Below are 15,701 nucleotides of genomic sequence, written 5' to 3'. Positions count from 1 at the left end.
GGGGGCCCGGCCAGGGCTGGCCCTGAGCTGAGGGACACCACCCGCCTTCCCAACGGCTCAGGAGCGGCCTGAGTCTTGCCATCGGGACCACCCGGGAAGGGTGTGGTTCGCAGGACGCTGCAGACCAGGAAGGCGAGTGGCCCAGAGGGTTTCACCGTATATTTCTGTTCGGGGACATGGATGTTCCCATGGATGTTCCATGGACATGGATGTTCCCATGGACACGGACATGGGGTTCTCAGCAGCGGGACTGATGATAATTGCGGCGTCGACCCCGTCGAAGGCAGTGTGCGCAGACGGCTCCTGAGGGGAGCTGGGCCCACGCGGCAATGCCTCAGATGCCCCGGCAGACTCGTGGGTCACGCCAAAAGGGGGGGTGCCCACCAGCTGTGTGTGCCGCACCCGCCCGCCCGCCCCATCTTCCCCACGGGCTTGCGGGCAGAGGAACCAGGCGGCATGCGGGAGCTCCCCCCGGGTCTCAGACCCAGGGTGCAAAGCCCCGACCCGACCAGGCACGGTCCCCCACGCCCCGCGGCCAGCCATCAGTAGAGGGGCTGTCGCGGGAGCCAGATCTGGACCGCAGGGCCCGGGCGTACCCGTGCCGAGGACTTCACAGAAACGTTTTCCTGCCAATAGGAGGGGCCCCAGGCCTTCTCTCCCTGCACTTGGGTGCTGTGGACCCTTGGGACCACGCAGGGAGACATCGCCAACGCTCCAAGACGGCAGATACAGAAGGACGGAGCCTCGTCCTACATGATGTAGCCAACCTGGCAGGGCTTGCCTCAGACCCCGTGCACGGTGACAAACGTCCTCGAGGCCCACCTAGGAACAAGCTAACACTGAGCTCTTTGGAGGAGGTGACCAGGCTGGGGCCTTCTTAGAACAGGGCTTCGGGGACCTGATTTCCCGGGTGACGTCACAGCTAGGGCTGGAGCACCGCCCCAGCTGGGGACCTCACAGGCGTCCAGACCCGAGGCACACGGTAGGCGTGGGTCAGCACCTCACATCCTGGCGGGGCCAGCTTCCCAGGCGTCTGGAAGCGGGGGTCTCTCTGGCCAGGACGGCCCGAGTTGGGAGAAGGGCACTCCCGACTCTGGGGTTTGACACAAGTCACCGTCCAGCTGTTATCGTATCAGGGTTTTCTCCTACGACCCCCAACTGAATTTCCTGCCGGCAGAATATGGAGGAGGACGCGGCATCTGACCTGGCCTGGGAGGAAGGGGTGCAGGAGGGGCATGGCTCCCGGAGACACCCCTTCTCTGGACCTGGCTGCAGGGGTCCTCCACGGCCCCGCCCCCCCCCCAAGAGTCAGGCCCTCTTCACTCTCTTCCCCCCATGCTGTCCCGCCATGAGCTGTCCAGCCCAGCCACCGGCCACAGTCTGTGGATGCTAATGTTGTCAAGTCCCCGGTGGCCTCCCAGGTGGCCCATGGGCATCTCAGTCCACCCCGTGCCCCCCAGCCCTGTGGGCTGCCCCTGCCCTGCTGGCCTAGGGCCCACCACGCTGGCCCCAGCCCACTCCACCAACTGTGAGGAAGGCCTCCCTGCTCCGCCCAGGCCCAAGCCCTCCCTGCTCCTCCCCCAGAGCCTGGCGGCCCCACAAGTCCGCCCCCTCCCCCGACACACACACAGGGACAGTGTCTGCCTGGGCTCAGCATCGGGGCCCACACGGAGCCATAGCAGACGCTGCATTGGGACCTGTGAGCTCTGGGGGAGCAGAGGACAAGGGGCCAGTGGCTGCCTCCTCTGCATCCGGCCGTCACAGGCCACCTCAGGAACCAGAGAAAGGGCAGGCTGGAACGTCCCTGGGTCTGCATCTTGTCGCCAAGGAAGACGCCAGAGGACGGACACCCCAGGCCACGAGCCCACCTGACGCCCCAGCTCCCAGCCCGGCTGCAGCCGAGGCCGAGCAGTCAGGAAAGCAGTGGGTGCCAGCCACGGGCCTCACCACAGGTCCCACATCTGTCCAGATGCCCTCACAGACATAGGAAGGGCACGTGGGCCATTAAACCAAGTCAGGACAGTGTGGGGCCAGTGTCCTCGGCACTAAATGGTCTGGGGAGGCCAACCAAGGCCGAGGTGGTGCTGCGTGGACTGCTTCCCACCTCTGACAGCGGATGTAGGGGCCTCACAGCAAAGCCAACCCCACAGAATGATCCCCATCACTGTCCCCCCCACCCGAGGGCCAGCAGCGGTTCCTCTGAGAACAGGCTCCGAGGATAAGAGGTGACGCAGGCGGGAACCCAGTGCAGGCGGTGGAGAGAGGCCGGGGGAGCCTGGAGCCTGTCAGCACCCCTCTCCTGCACAGCCCTCACGCCGTCCCTACCTGGTTCCACAGGAGGCACCGAGGACACACCCAGAGACACCAGTGGGGACGGGATGGGCCAACACTGGCTGGCGTGGGGGGAGCACCTAGCCCTCAGCCTCACCTGCCGCCCCACCCCAGACCACACCCCCCCAAGACTGCACGCACACCCCGCCCCACCTGCGGGCTGCACCCCTTGCAGCCCCTCGAGCCCTCCACACCCGCCGTGGCCTTTCTGGGACAGCTCCCCCTGCAGCACCCCCCCTCCCCTCCCTGCTCCACACCTGGGCTCCCCAGGCTCCGAGAGAGGCTGCCAAGGTCGTGCAGGGGAAGGGGGTGTGGAAGTGGTCATTCTGGGAGCCGAGGGCAGGGCTGTAGTCAGGGGGTGATGGCATCTGGGGACACTGGTCCCCAAGGCCAGCTGACTGGGAAGCATTCAACTCCAAAAGCCGGACCCCAGGCAACCGCAGGCTGGGGGAGAGGAGAGATGGGGAGGGGCCCAGTGGTCGGCCAGCCCCGCCCGAACTGCGGTTGGCAGGAAGGGGGCACAGAGAGGTCCCTGCTCTGCACCGCCAGCTCAGGGCCCTTCTGGGAGCCGTGGGTTACAGACAGGGACAGTGGACCTTGTCATCAGGCAGCACAGGTGAAGCGCACTGAGCACGAGTCTGGCCCGCCACATGGCTCCACGATGAGGACTGGCCGGCCAGACGTGCCTCCTAACACAGCCCCTGTGGCCACAGCCAGGCGTCCTCCAACAGCCTCGTCAGCAGCCCCGTGCGGCTCAAGGCAAAGGGTTCCCTCCCCTCCTTGGCCCGTGGGTGCCCAGGGCCACATCACAAGCGCATGGCACCGGGCAGAGGCCAGGTGAGAGGCCACCTGCGGATGGGGTCGTGTGCTCTCAAGTGACAGGTCAGGCAGCCTCAAGCGTCCTCTCCGCCCCACCAGGGCGCCAAGCTGCTTGGGCCCGGCTGCTGGGGGATCCAAGGGTGTCTGTCCCCAACGGGCCCAGGGGAGGTGGGGCCAGGCTCCATGCTCCTGGCCTCAGGCTCCAGTGTCCACCTGATCCCACATCCTGCCCCTCCACCCCCCCTCCCACCTTCACCCCTCCACCCCCCCTCCACCCCTCCACTACCCCTCCACCCCTCCACTACGCCTCCACCCCTCCACTATCCCTCCACCCCTCCCCTACCCCTCCACCCCTCCACCCCTCCCCTACCCCTCCACCCCTCCACTACCCCTCTACCCCACCTCACCTCCAACCTCCACCCCTCCACTACCCCTCCACCCTCCAACCCCTCCACCCCTCCAACCCCCCCTCCACCCCTCCACCCCCCCTCCACCCCTCCACTACCCCACCACCCCTCCACCCCCACACTACCCCTCCACCCCCCCTCCACCCCTCCTCTACCCCTCCACCCCTCCACTACCCCTCCACCCCACCTCACCTCCAACCTCCACCCCACCCTCCACCTCCACCCCTCCATCCCACCTTCACCCCTGCACTCCACCCTCCACCCCACTCTCACCCTCCACCCCACCTCCTACCTCCCACCTCCACTCCTCCACTCCACCTCCCACCTTCACCCCTCCACCCCCCCTCCACTCCTCCAACCCCCCTCCACCCCTCCAACCCCCTCCAACCCTCTACCCCCCCACCCCCCTCCACCCCTCCACTACCCCTCCACCCCTCCACTACCCTTCCACTACTCCTCCACCCCACCTCACCTCTGACCTCCAACCCACCTTCCACCTCCACCCCTCCATCCCACCTTCACCGCTCCACTACCCCTCCACCCCTCCACCCCCCTCCACCCCTCACTACCCCTCCACCCCACCTCACCTCCAACCTCCACCCTCCATTCCACCTTCACACCTCCACCCCCCTCCACCCCTCCACTACCCCTCCACTACTCCTCCACCCCACCTCACCTCTGACCTCCAACCCGCCCTCCACCTCCACCCCTCCATCCCACCTTCACCCCTCTCCACTCCACCCTCCACCCCACCTCCTACCTCCACCCCCCTCCCACCTTCACCCCTCCACCCCACCTCCACCCCTTCACTACCCCTCCAGCCCTCCACTACTCCTCCACCCCACCTCACCTCCGACCTCCACCCCACCCTCCACCTCCACCCCTCCATCCCACCTTCACCGCTCCACTCCACCCTCCACCCCACTCTCACCCTCCACCCCACCTCCTACCTCCCACTTCCACTCCTCCACTCCACCTCCCACCTTCACCTCTCCACCCCACCCTCCACCCCTCAACTACCCCTCCACCCCCCCTCCATCCATCCACTACTCCTCCACCCCTCCACCCCCCCTCCACTCCTCCAACCCCCCTCCACCCCTCCACCCCCCCACCCCCCTCCACCCCTCCACTACCCCTCCACCCCTCCACTACCCTTCCACTACTCCTCCACCCCACCTCACCTCTGACCTCCAACCCACCCTCCACCTCCACCCCTCCATCCCACCTTCACCGCTCCACTACCCCTCCACCCCTCCACCCCCCCTCCACCCCTCACTACCCCTCCACCCCACCTCACCTCCAACCTCCACCCTCCATTCCACCTTCACACCTCCACCCCCCTCCACCCCTCCACTACCCCTCCACTACTCCTCCACCCCACCTCACCTCTGACCTCCAACCCGCCCTCCACCTCCACCCCTCCATCCCACCTTCACCCCTCTCCACTCCACCCTCCACCCCACCTCCTACCTCCACCCCCCTCCCACTTCACCCCTCCACCCCACCTCCACCCCTTCACTACCCCTCCAGCCCTCCACTACTCCTCCACCCCACCTCACCTCCGACCTCCACCCCACCCTCCACCTCCACCCCTCCATCCCACCTTCACCGCTCCACTCCACCCTCCACCCCACTCTCACCCTCCACCCCACCTCCTACCTCCCACTTCCACTCCTCCACTCCACCTCCCACCTTCACCTCTCCACCCCACCCTCCACCCCTCAACTACCCCTCCACCCCCCCTCCACCCCTCCACTACTCCTCCACCCCTCCACCCCCCCTCCAACCCTCCACCCCCCTCCACCCCTCCACTACCCCTCCACCCCACCCTCCACCTCCACCCCTCCACCCCACCTTTCACCCCACCTCCCACTCCCGCACTGAGGAGAGAACTTGGGGGCATTGCAGGGCCTCGGGTATGCAGAGACCTGGGCGAGGTACTCCAGGCAGGCAGCACAGAGTCGCAGGTGGGGACAGTGAAGCTGGAGCGGAGAGTGCCTCTGTGACAGCTGGAGCTCGTGAGAGTCCACCTCCGGAGGGGGCTCCTCCGGAAGGGGGCCGGCCCAGACCCCTCACCTCCCGCTCACACTCACATCCCTCCTCCCACCACGTCCGTCCCGCTGTCAGACACTGGACTCAGGAAACAGGGCCGGGCGGCTTTGGATACAAAACTGTAAACACGAGTCTTTAAAATGACAGAGGCCTCCGTGGCCCCAAACTCTGAGCCGGAGGCCCCCACCAAGGGACCCCAAGGGACCGCACCTCCGCCCACTCTGTCCTCCCTTCCCAGCCGCCCCCCGCCCCCCACCGGCCGGCGCACTGGGCGCTGGGGGCAGGCTGGGCGCGCTGGGGGCCGGCTGGGGCGCTGGGCTGCGAGTCCGCGGTCCGAGGGATTCCTGAGATGAAGCAGCGGCCCGCGGCGCCCCCACCCCCCACCCCCGCCCGGGGCGCTCGCCAAACCGGGCCCTGGGGGGGGAGCCCGCCCCCACCCCATCCCACGCAAGCCGCGCGGGCCCCGTCACGTGCCCAGGGCGTCGCGCGTGGGCGAGGGCCCGTGCGGGCGGCCGGGCGGGCCGTGCAGGGGCGGGGGCGGCGGCACCGAGTTGCGCGGCGGCGGCGGCGGCTGCAGCTCCAGCGCGAGCGCGGGCGGCGGGAAGTCCCGCACCTGGCGGCGGTACTCGAGGAAGGTGCAGGCCTTGGTGGCCAGCGCCACCACGTTCTTGCCCACGAAGATGGCCGAGACGCGACTGTCGCGGAAGAGCGCCATGTTGGCGGCACGCGCCAGCACGGCCACCACGTTGACGGTGGCGAGGCTGAGCACGGGGTACAGCATCATCTTCTGCGGCGCGATGTGCTCGCCCTGCATGCTGACCTCGCTGAGCGCCACGCACGGCAGCACCAGCAGCAGCATGTAGCAGTAGAAGAAGGTGAGGCCCTCGGCCCACAGCGGCAGCCCGGTGCGCGGCGGCTCCCACAGATTGGCCTGCATGTCCAGCAGGTCCAGCAGGTCCAGCGCCACCCAGAAGAGGCGGCCGCGCAGGTCCTCGCGCTTGCGGAAGGTGCGCACGTACTCCATGCGGTCGAGCGCCACCAGCAGCAGGAACAGGCCGGGCACGCACACCGACAGCAGCAGCGTCAGCGCCTTGCGCGCCACCGGGTCGGCCGCGCCTCGCCGCGCCGCCTTGTAGTTCTGGAAGACGAAGTAGAGCTTGATCTCCAGCACGAAGATGTACAGGAACCAGAGGATCATGGCGTAGCCGCGCTTGGCCGTGCGCACCTCGGCGCCCACCCACACGGCCACGTAGCGCAGCACCAGCAGGAAGCACACGTCGCCCACCAGCACGATGATGCACACGCCGATCTTGCGCGGGCCCTGGTTCTGCTCCACCAGGTACGCGTCCATGACCGCCATGCTGCCCATGATCACCAGCGTGGTCAGGCACACGTGGCGCCGGTCCGGGGGCGGCAGCACCATGGTCGGCCGCCGGGGCCCCGGCCTGGGCGCGCGTGGCCCCCACGCGAGGCGGGACGAGGCCCTGCGGCGGCGGCGGCGGCGGCGGCGGCGGCGCTCAGCCCGCGGGCATGGCGCGACGGGACCCGTCCGGCCGCTCTGAGGGCGCCACCGCTGCCGGCCGGCGAGCTCGGAACCTGGGGAAGACCAGAGGGGACGGTAAGGGCGCAGCCCGGGGGACAGCCTCCGCCCTCCCCTCCCCTCCCCTCCCCCCCGCCCCCGCGACGCGCTTCCTGCGCGGGGCGCTGTCCCCGCGCGGGGGCGCCGGGGGGCTTCTGTCGCACGCACGCGCCGGTGCGCTCGCGGGGACCCGGAGCCGGGCGCGGGGCCTCCAGGGGGCGCTGCAGCCCTGCCTGAGACCCGAGACCGGGTTCCCGCGGCCGCCGGGAAGGAAATGGAACGGAAGTGGTTTCTCCCGGCCGCGCGCATCCCCGGGCCCCGGCGGTTTGCCCCCGCTGGGCCCACGCCGTCGGCCCTCCGGCGTCCTCTCGCCCCCGGGCGCCTTGCTGGGCGGGGAGGCGGACCTGCGGCCTCAGCTCTGTGCGCTCCCGGAGCCCCCGAGGCCCGCGGAGGCCCAGGCCCCCTTCCCTGGGCGCTGCGCCGGCGCTCCGGGCGTGTTTTCTGGTCCAGGACTGAGGGTCATCCGAGTGCTGAGGATCCCCTCCCACAAGCATCGCCACCCCTACCTCGGCGGACTCGGTGCCCCCACACACCCGTCCACAGGCCGTGGACCATTCCCTGCCCCGTCTCACCAGGGCTCCCATTGCCTACGAGGCTCGTGCCAGTGGCCGCCTGTCCCGCCACGTACGCTGCCCTGCTCCCCGCGAAGGGGTGGCCCTCTGCCACTCCCCCCCCCCACCCCCGCACCTTTGGGGCCGTCTCAGGAAGCCCGCCCTGCGCTCTCGCCCACGGGGACCTTCTTTGGGCTCTGCAGACCCCTGTACTTCTCACACCCTTGGCATCGTCGTGACTGTGCTGGTCAGAGTCCCACACCAGACTGGGTCCCCACACCTGGGCCCGCACCCGTCGCCCACTGAAAGTCACTTTGCAGACTTACTTCCACTCACTTCCAGCCAGGCCCCCTCAGCCCGCCTCTCCCCTCCGCAGCACCCCTGGCCCTGGGCTCTGTTTACTGCCCTGTCTAGACAAGGACATAAAATTTAATGTCCCCCGTGCCTGTGAAGCCTGCCCCTAGTGACACCACCGCCCTCAAGACTGAGGAAGGAGGCCCTCCTCCAAATCCGCACCCCCACTCCTGACCTCAACACGGCTGCTGCCCCACCCAGGGGTCCCTGCAGCCACACACAGGACCCCCCACACTGTGAGCTCAGACACCTCGAGCGCAGGGTTCCTGGGGGGGGGGGGGTCATAGCACCATGACCCTACCAAAACAGTGTCTGGAGCCCCTGCTCCCCACCCACACCACACCCTCACCCCATTTTAAGCCACCAGCGGGAAACGTGTGACCCAAGGGGCCTCCTCCCACCCTGCCTCCTCTGGCTCCAGCAGCGGCCTGGGAATGGCCTTCCTCCCAGCCCTTGGCCAGGCCAAATAGCCAGAGAGCCGCTGCACCGCTCACCCCTCCCCATCTACTGCTTGGCCTTCTCGTTCCCTCTCTCAGCCACTCATCAAACCCGGGTTGACGATGCCAGGACAGACCCCATCCCCACGAGAGCTCGCAGGGGGATCCCCCGCCCCCGCCCCAGAAAGCCGGAGCCAGGGCCTGACCACCGCTCCCGCACACCCTGCCCGGCCTCTCCCTGGGGAGTTGGCCCCAGGCCCTCCTGCCCTGGCCTGTCCTGGGCCGGCCCTGCGGTCCCCCGCGTGCCTCCTGCCCGCCCCCTCCCCGAGCCGCCCCTTCGGTGCCCACCGATAGGGGCGGACAAGAAGGGGCCGCCAGCACCGACCAGACCCAGGCTGCCCCAGACAGGCTGCGTCTCCGCCCTTCTGCCCAAGCCGGGCCCGGCCCTGCAGCGCCGCTGCGCATCCCAGCCCCTGCGCCCGACCCCCCGCTCGCCCCGCTCGCCCCGCTCGCCCCCTCCGGCCCCGCGCCTACCCACCGCCGGCCCGCTGAGCCTCCGCGCCGGGCCGAGGCCGCGCTCCCTGCGCCGTGCTCGCTCCCCTCGCGGCTCTCGGCGCGGCCCCCGCCGAGGCCCCGCCCCCGCCCGAGGCCCCGCCCCGCGCGGTGGGGGTCCCGGCGCCCCGCCCCCCCCGCAGCACCGGTTGCCACGGCGACAGCCCGGCGCCGCAGCGGTGCCGGCGACCGCTGGCCCCGGGGAGCTGGACACCGCCGGACCCGCGCGCTATCCCCGGGAAGCCCCTGCACCCTGCTTCACCCCACAGCCGGGTCTTCAGTCCCGCTCACGCCCTGAAATCCCGCTGCGGCCCCACCCAGGCCGCCCACCAGGGTGACCCCACTCGCCCTCGACAGGCAGCCCGAGGACCCCGTTCCCTGCCGCGGAGCTGGTCCGGACGCGGGGCCGGGCTGACCACCGGCCCTGTGCAAGCGGCCTGTGGGGGCAGTGCGGTGGGTGTCGGTGCCGCGTCCCAAAGAGCCCCGGGTCCCGGATCTCTCCAGCCTTCCTGGCTTCCTTCGGAGGGTGGGAGACAAGAGCAGCCGGTGGCCTTCGTCTTCAGCCGTCCAGGCGCTCGCTCGGGTTTGGAGGCTCAGGCTTCCTTCCTCCAACCCCGGTCACCACTGTGTCCTCACGGAGCCTCCACACGCACACCCCAGCCCCTCCGCCTTAGGGTGGAGGAGGGGAGCCCACCTAATGCCTGCTCTCCCACGTCCCACGTCCCTCCGACAGAGGAGGAGAGGAGCGTCAGAGAGGTGCAGGGGCACCCGCCCCCCCCCCCCCCATGCAAAGGGGTGAGGCACGACTCACACCAGGTCTGCTTACGCTGAGGCCCTGAGCTGTGCTTGGGTCCACACGGGTCTGTGCAGGAGACTACGGGACTGCCACCCTCCCTCGGTGCCGGGGACGGGGACGTCTCTGGCCCAAGGGAAGCCAGGACCCCCGGCTGCCCAGGCCACCGACCCACAAAAAGCACAGATGACTTACTGCAGTGAACCCCTCGGGGTGGCTGCTTGGGAGATACCAGCCCCCGCATCTGCTTTCGCTGGCAGGAACCTGTGTGGTCAGGACCCTGAAGCTGTCTTTGTACCCAGGGAGGGGCCCCAGACCCCTCGGGGTGGGTCCTCTCCCCCAGAGGCCTCCAGAAGCCCCCCTGCCTCAAGGCACAAAAGGCAATACGGAGGGAGGTGGGGAGAAGGCCCAGGGCACACGACCCCCGCCGCCTCCGCCCCAGGGAGCACCGGCTGCACCCTGGCAGCCCCAGGAGGCAGAGGAGGGACGGGCTGCGTAGGAAGAGACCAGAAGCACCTCCCTGTGGCCTCCACTGTCGGGAAGGAGCTGCCCCCTCAGCCCCTGCAGCTTCTCCCCTCTGCCCTGCCCACCTCGCCCACCTCACCCCTCTGCCCTGCCCACGTCACCCAAGTGCTCTAAAAGCCCAGTCCTTAGCCTCAACCCTGCAAATCTGCTCCGGGGCTCTGCACACCTCCGGCCCCACCCCCAGCGCCCTGGCGACTCTGCGCTGACCTCACAGCGCTCCCCCTCCTGGCTCTCCCCTTCGTGTTAACACCGCCTGGGCGTGGAGGCGTGGCCCTCGAGGGTGGGCCCAGAGCGGGTGAGGACGGTTAGGACTAGGACGCCGGGGTGGCACCTCGGCTTCTGGCGGCCGCCAGCAACCCCTCCCCTTCCTTGGCTTGTGGACGCACCACTCCCGTCCGCCTCGGACATCACGCGGCCTTTCCCTGTGCGTCTGTCTTCTCGTGAAAACATGTGATGTTGGAAAGGCCCACCCAGTGACCTCATCCTAACTTGATGGCATCTGCAAAGTTCTCGTTTCCAAATGAGGTCGCATTTGGACGTTCCAGGGGTCAGGACTTAAACATATCTTTGGGGAGACATAGTTTCACCCGTGATGGACCTTCCCAACTTGCCAGTCTGACTGTGACCCCCTCACGAGGCGTCCCCATGGCCTTGACAAGAGGACCAAGCTCCCGGGCTTGGCTGTAGAGCGGCCCCCAGCCTGGCCCTGCCGGCCCCCCAGCCATCTCTCTCAAGACAGCCCCTCACGGCCTTGCCAGGCTTGTTTCCGCCCCCCTCCCCCGGGTACACCGTCTCAGAGGCTCCCCTGGCTGGAACACCACTGCCCTGAATCGGGGTGGCATCCCCAACACCGTGCACTTCACTCCAGGCCTGGCCTCCATCCAGCCGTCCTGCCACACTGGGGTCTGGCCGCCCGCCTTAGCTGCAGCCCCTCGCCACCGGCCATCACGCCATGCAGTCGTGAGGATGGGCTCCATGCCCCCCACCTGCCTGGAAGGCTGACGGAGCTGCACCAGATCCACAGAGGGACCGTGGGGGGCTCATGGGTGCCTGGGGTCCCTCAGGAGCGAGAGCAACTTCACGTCTCTGACACCTGTGCCAGGTGAACTGTGTGCTGATCATCAGGCTCCTGGAGGCCCAGAGTGGGTGGGGTCACAGCCCGGGGGGGGGGGGGGCGGCTGCCCATCTCTGGCTCTGACCGGGCAGGCCTCACCTCCCGTGCCCGGCGGAAGCACGTGAAACCCCGCGGAGAGAGCAGCGTCTCCGTTGAAGGCTTCAGTTATCCCACAAGTGATTTTTCAAACACCGCAGGCTGCCAGACTGGACTCCAGGAGCCAGCCAGCAGAAACACAGACTGAACCCCACAGAGACGAACCCCAGACACCCGAAGGCTGGAGGGATCAGGCGTGGTCCAGCACGGGGCCCTGGAAACGATGTGACAGACGAGACGGGGGGTCGGGGGGAAGCACCAAACAGAAATTGTAGGGCTAAGAAACACAGTAACCGAAATTAAGAGTCAAAGGGAGTGTGAACGGCAGAGTGGACGCACTGGGGAAACCTAAGGACGGGACGGCAGGAGGAGCTGTGCATTCTCAAGCATGGGGCCCGGGGCGGGGGCCCCCCGGGCGGGAAGTTCTGCTCCGTGCACGGCTGGAAGCCCAGGGCCGCGAGCAAGACACAGCGGTACTCTGAGGAGTTTCTGTCTCTGCCGAAAGATGTCAAAGCCTGAGTCCAAGTGGCCCAACCAACCGTAGCATCATCACAATAAACCCCACACCTGTACACACGTCATATAATCTTTGTCTTCGGTGAAAACCGGAGAGAAAATCTGAAAGGCAGTCAGATGGCAGAAGCCTGAGAGTTGCGCGACAGCTGACTTCTCAGCGGCAACAGCACGACCCAGGAGACGACGGGACGGTGACTTTGACCCACCGCAGGAAAGTGCCGGCTGTGGTCGGCAGAGGAATGGCCCCAGACAGGTCCACGTCCTAATCCCCCAAACCTGTGATCACGTTACGTTAGGCAGCTGGGATTTTGCAGGTGTGATGACATTACGGGCCTGACAGGGGAGGTTGTCCGGGGTCATCGGTGGGTCCGGTGTCATCACAAGGAGGTGGGGGGGGGGGGTGGCGGTGGGAGAGTCGGAGAGACACTGTGAGGCCCCAAGCCCGGGCAGGGGTGACGGAGGAGGGGCCGTGAGCCCAGGAGTGCCGGCGGCCCCTAGAAGCTGGGGAAGCGGGATGAGAGAGCCTCCAGAAGGAGCCGTCCTCGATTTTAGCACACTGAGACGGCCACCTTCCACAGCTGCAAGGTAGTAGACGGGCGTTGCTTGCAGCGCGTGGGGGTGCGCTACAGCAGCAATAGGGAAGGAAGGAGTAAGTTGCTGGCCTGAAATCACTCTTTACTCAGACAGACAAGAACCAAGAGAGCTTGGAGCAGGCCTGCAGCAAAAACACTGTAAAAGTTGCCCTTTAGGCAAAGAAAATAAGGGCAGGGAGGAAAGGAGGGCAGAGAAGGTGCCTGTCATAGTGATAAAAATGCTGAGATGTAGTGACGTGTAGAAAACGCAACGTCGAAATGTGAACCGACAACGTATAAAGCAAGAAGGAAACAGAAGACAGTGTCGATGAGCTCCAGAGACCAGCCGAAGCACCAAGGGACAGGAACACACTGTAGGGAGAAGCTCACCAAGCTGGCTTTAAGAGTCAACCCAAAACAAAACAAAAGGGGGGTGGGGCGTGGAAACAGAGCAGCTGCAGAAACGAGGAAACTTTTTAAAAATTTTTTTTTTCAACGTTTATTTATTTTTGGGACAGAGAGAGACAGAGCGTGAACGGGGGAGGGGCAGAGAGAGAGGGAGACACAGAATCGGAAACAGGCTCCAGGCTCTGAGCCATCAGCCCAGAGCCCGACGCGGGGCTCGAACTCACGGACCGCGAGATCGTGACCTGGCTGAAGTCGGACGTTTAACCGACTGCGCCACCCAGGCGCCCCTCCCATCTTATTTTAAGACCCAAGGTGGAGGTCTTTTTTTTTTTTTTCAACGTTTATTTATTTTTGAGACAGAGAGAGACAGAGCATGAACGGGGGAGGGGCAGAGAGAGAGGGAGACACAGAATCGGAAACAGGCTCCAGGCTCTGAGCCATCAGCCCAGAGCCCGACGCGGGGCTCGAACTCACGGGCCACGAGATCGTGACCTGGCTGAAGTCGGACGCTTAACCGACTGCGCCACCCAGGCGCCCCACGAGGAAACTTTTTTAAAAGGCAGATTTAAACACCATCGTATCAGTAGTCACGTCAAATGTAAGTGGACTAAACTTCCCCATCGAAAGGCCAAGACGATCGCTCTGATTTTTTCAAAAAAGGAAACAAAGCAAAACGGCAAAACAGACCTTGTTTACAAGGAACACATCAAAGCCATGAGAAAGGAAAGGAAGAGACGCGGTCTGGAAATACGCCCCGGAAGCAATGCGGTTCCAGAGCAGCCGCGGTGGGTCGCTGCGCAGGTACGTGCTCCCACCCTGGAGTGCTGCGTGGGGGGTGCTCAGGCTGAGTCATCACGGTGCCTGCTGGCACCTGCCAGCGGCCTAGGGCAAGTGTGTGTTCACACCCACACCCCGGCAAAGATCCATCCAACGTGGCTACACAGGAAGAGTTGCTGAGTCGAGCCCGGGGTCTTACGTTTGTTCGTTGCCTTCTTCTTTTCACGTCCTGGGTCCCCTTTGGGGCCGAGACAGAGCAGACGTGGCCGACTGTGGGAAGAGCCAGAATTCGAAGCCCTACCAAAGTGGGGGTGGGTCTCGGGCCCTCCCTCCACACCCCCTGGCCGGGACTCACCCCAGCCTGAAAGCTAGAAATGGGGCTGGCGACGCGGACAGAGAAAGCTCCAGGGGAGCTCTCTAGTTCGGGCTCAGGGGGCAGGAAAGAAAGGGGCGTCCTGATGCTCCCTGAGGCTGGGGGAGCTCCGGGCAGAGTGTCGGAGTGGGGGTGGTTCTCTTCTCCCTCACACCTGCCCCCAGGCGACCCCCCACCCAGCCTGCGGTGGAGGCACCAGTTCACATGTGCCTTGCGAGGGAGAAAACCTTCCTCTCCCGTGGGAGGAGACGTGGTCCCCAGAGGGCGGGAAGAGGAGAGAGCCAAGCGCTGCCTTCTGTCCGAGTCGCAGGCGCCGTCACAGGGAGTGTGCAGGAGGCGGGGTGACCAAAGCCGCAGACTCTGCCAGAGGACTGCAAAGGGGAGCCCCGGGGAGCCAGAAAGCATCCAGAAAGCATCCCCATGACGTTCGTGCCTTCTGGGCTCACCCCAAGCTGTGTGTGCCTCCCAGGTCTGTACACTGAGCTACAGGACAGACCACAGCCGAGTCCCATAACGGCCACCGGGGGTAGTGCCCACACAGGACGGATCCAGGTAACGCTGCAAAGGCTTTGAAAACCGCTCGCATTGAAACCACAACCCACAGAGGGCTGGGCCGATGGCGTGCTAAAAAAGAAAATGTCAACACTCTCAGTGGGATTTTTAGAAGAGCAGGTATTCATAACATAATCTCTGAGCGTGCAGGATACTCTAGAATTATCCTGCGTGTGAGGAACCAGCACATCCAACGCACAAGAGAGAAGAAAGTCAAAGCCCCAGGGCAAACATGACACAAAACCCTCAACAAAATATTAGCAAATAATATCTCCAAGGCACCACAGCCACACAGAGGGTATCCCAGGAATGCAAGGCTGGCTCAAGTCAGGAAAACAAATCCGCGCGAGCCACCATATCCACAGTCTAAAGAAGAAACCACACGATCATGTCAACTGATGCAGAGAAAGCATTTGACAGAATTCAACATCCATCCACGATAAATACTCTGAGCAAACAAGAGATAGAAGGGCATTTACTGACTCTAACGAAGGGCACCTACAAAGGGCAAAAACAGAAACAAACAGACAAAACTGAAATACTTAGTCCCGAAGGACTGGATGTTTGCCTTAATTACATATTAATTAACAACATACTTTTAGGTCATTTGACAGTAATCTGGCCCATGCCGTTCTGACTGAGCAATAAAAATTAGTGGCACCAGGGGTGCCAGGGTGGCTCAGTCAGTTAAGCGTCCGACTTCAGCTCAGGTCGTGATCTCGTGATTTGTGAGTTCAAGCCCCGCATTGGGCTCTGTGCTGACGGCTCAGAGCCTGGAGCCCGTTTCGGATTCTGTGTCTCCCTCTCTCTCTGCTTCTCCCCCACTCATTCTG

The 15,701-nt window shown here is 65.5% G+C and overlaps 1 protein-coding gene across 3 annotated transcripts; it reads right to left on the bottom strand.

Moving 5' to 3' along the window:
- Nucleotides 1-5,715: 5,715 nt before the first annotated feature.
- Nucleotides 5,716-10,701, bottom strand: TMEM121 (transmembrane protein 121). 3 transcript variants are annotated; one of them, XM_045452229.1, is made up of 2 exons: nt 10,597-10,701; nt 5,716-7,204 (listed from the first exon to the last, which is right to left on the bottom strand). In XM_045452229.1, exon 2 carries the CDS (start codon nt 7,030-7,032, stop codon nt 6,076-6,078), a length of 957 nt encoding a protein of 318 aa, XP_045308185.1. In that variant the 5' UTR covers nt 7,033-7,204; nt 10,597-10,701; the 3' UTR covers nt 5,716-6,075. The 3 variants fall into 3 exon arrangements, with proteins under 3 accessions (XP_045308185.1, XP_045308183.1, XP_045308184.1); XM_045452227.1 differs by lacking the exon at nt 10,597-10,701 and adding an exon at nt 9,129-9,234 and having other exon boundaries at nt 5,716-7,205; XM_045452228.1 differs by lacking the exon at nt 10,597-10,701 and adding an exon at nt 9,125-9,223 and having other exon boundaries at nt 5,716-7,205.
- Nucleotides 10,702-15,701: the final 5,000 nt, after the last annotated feature.

Source organism: Leopardus geoffroyi, chromosome B3, assembly GCF_018350155.1.
Source record: "Leopardus geoffroyi isolate Oge1 chromosome B3, O.geoffroyi_Oge1_pat1.0, whole genome shotgun sequence".
Classification (NCBI taxonomy): Eukaryota; Metazoa; Chordata; class Mammalia; order Carnivora; family Felidae; genus Leopardus; species Leopardus geoffroyi.
This window is presented reverse-complemented; position numbering and strand designations above follow the sequence as displayed.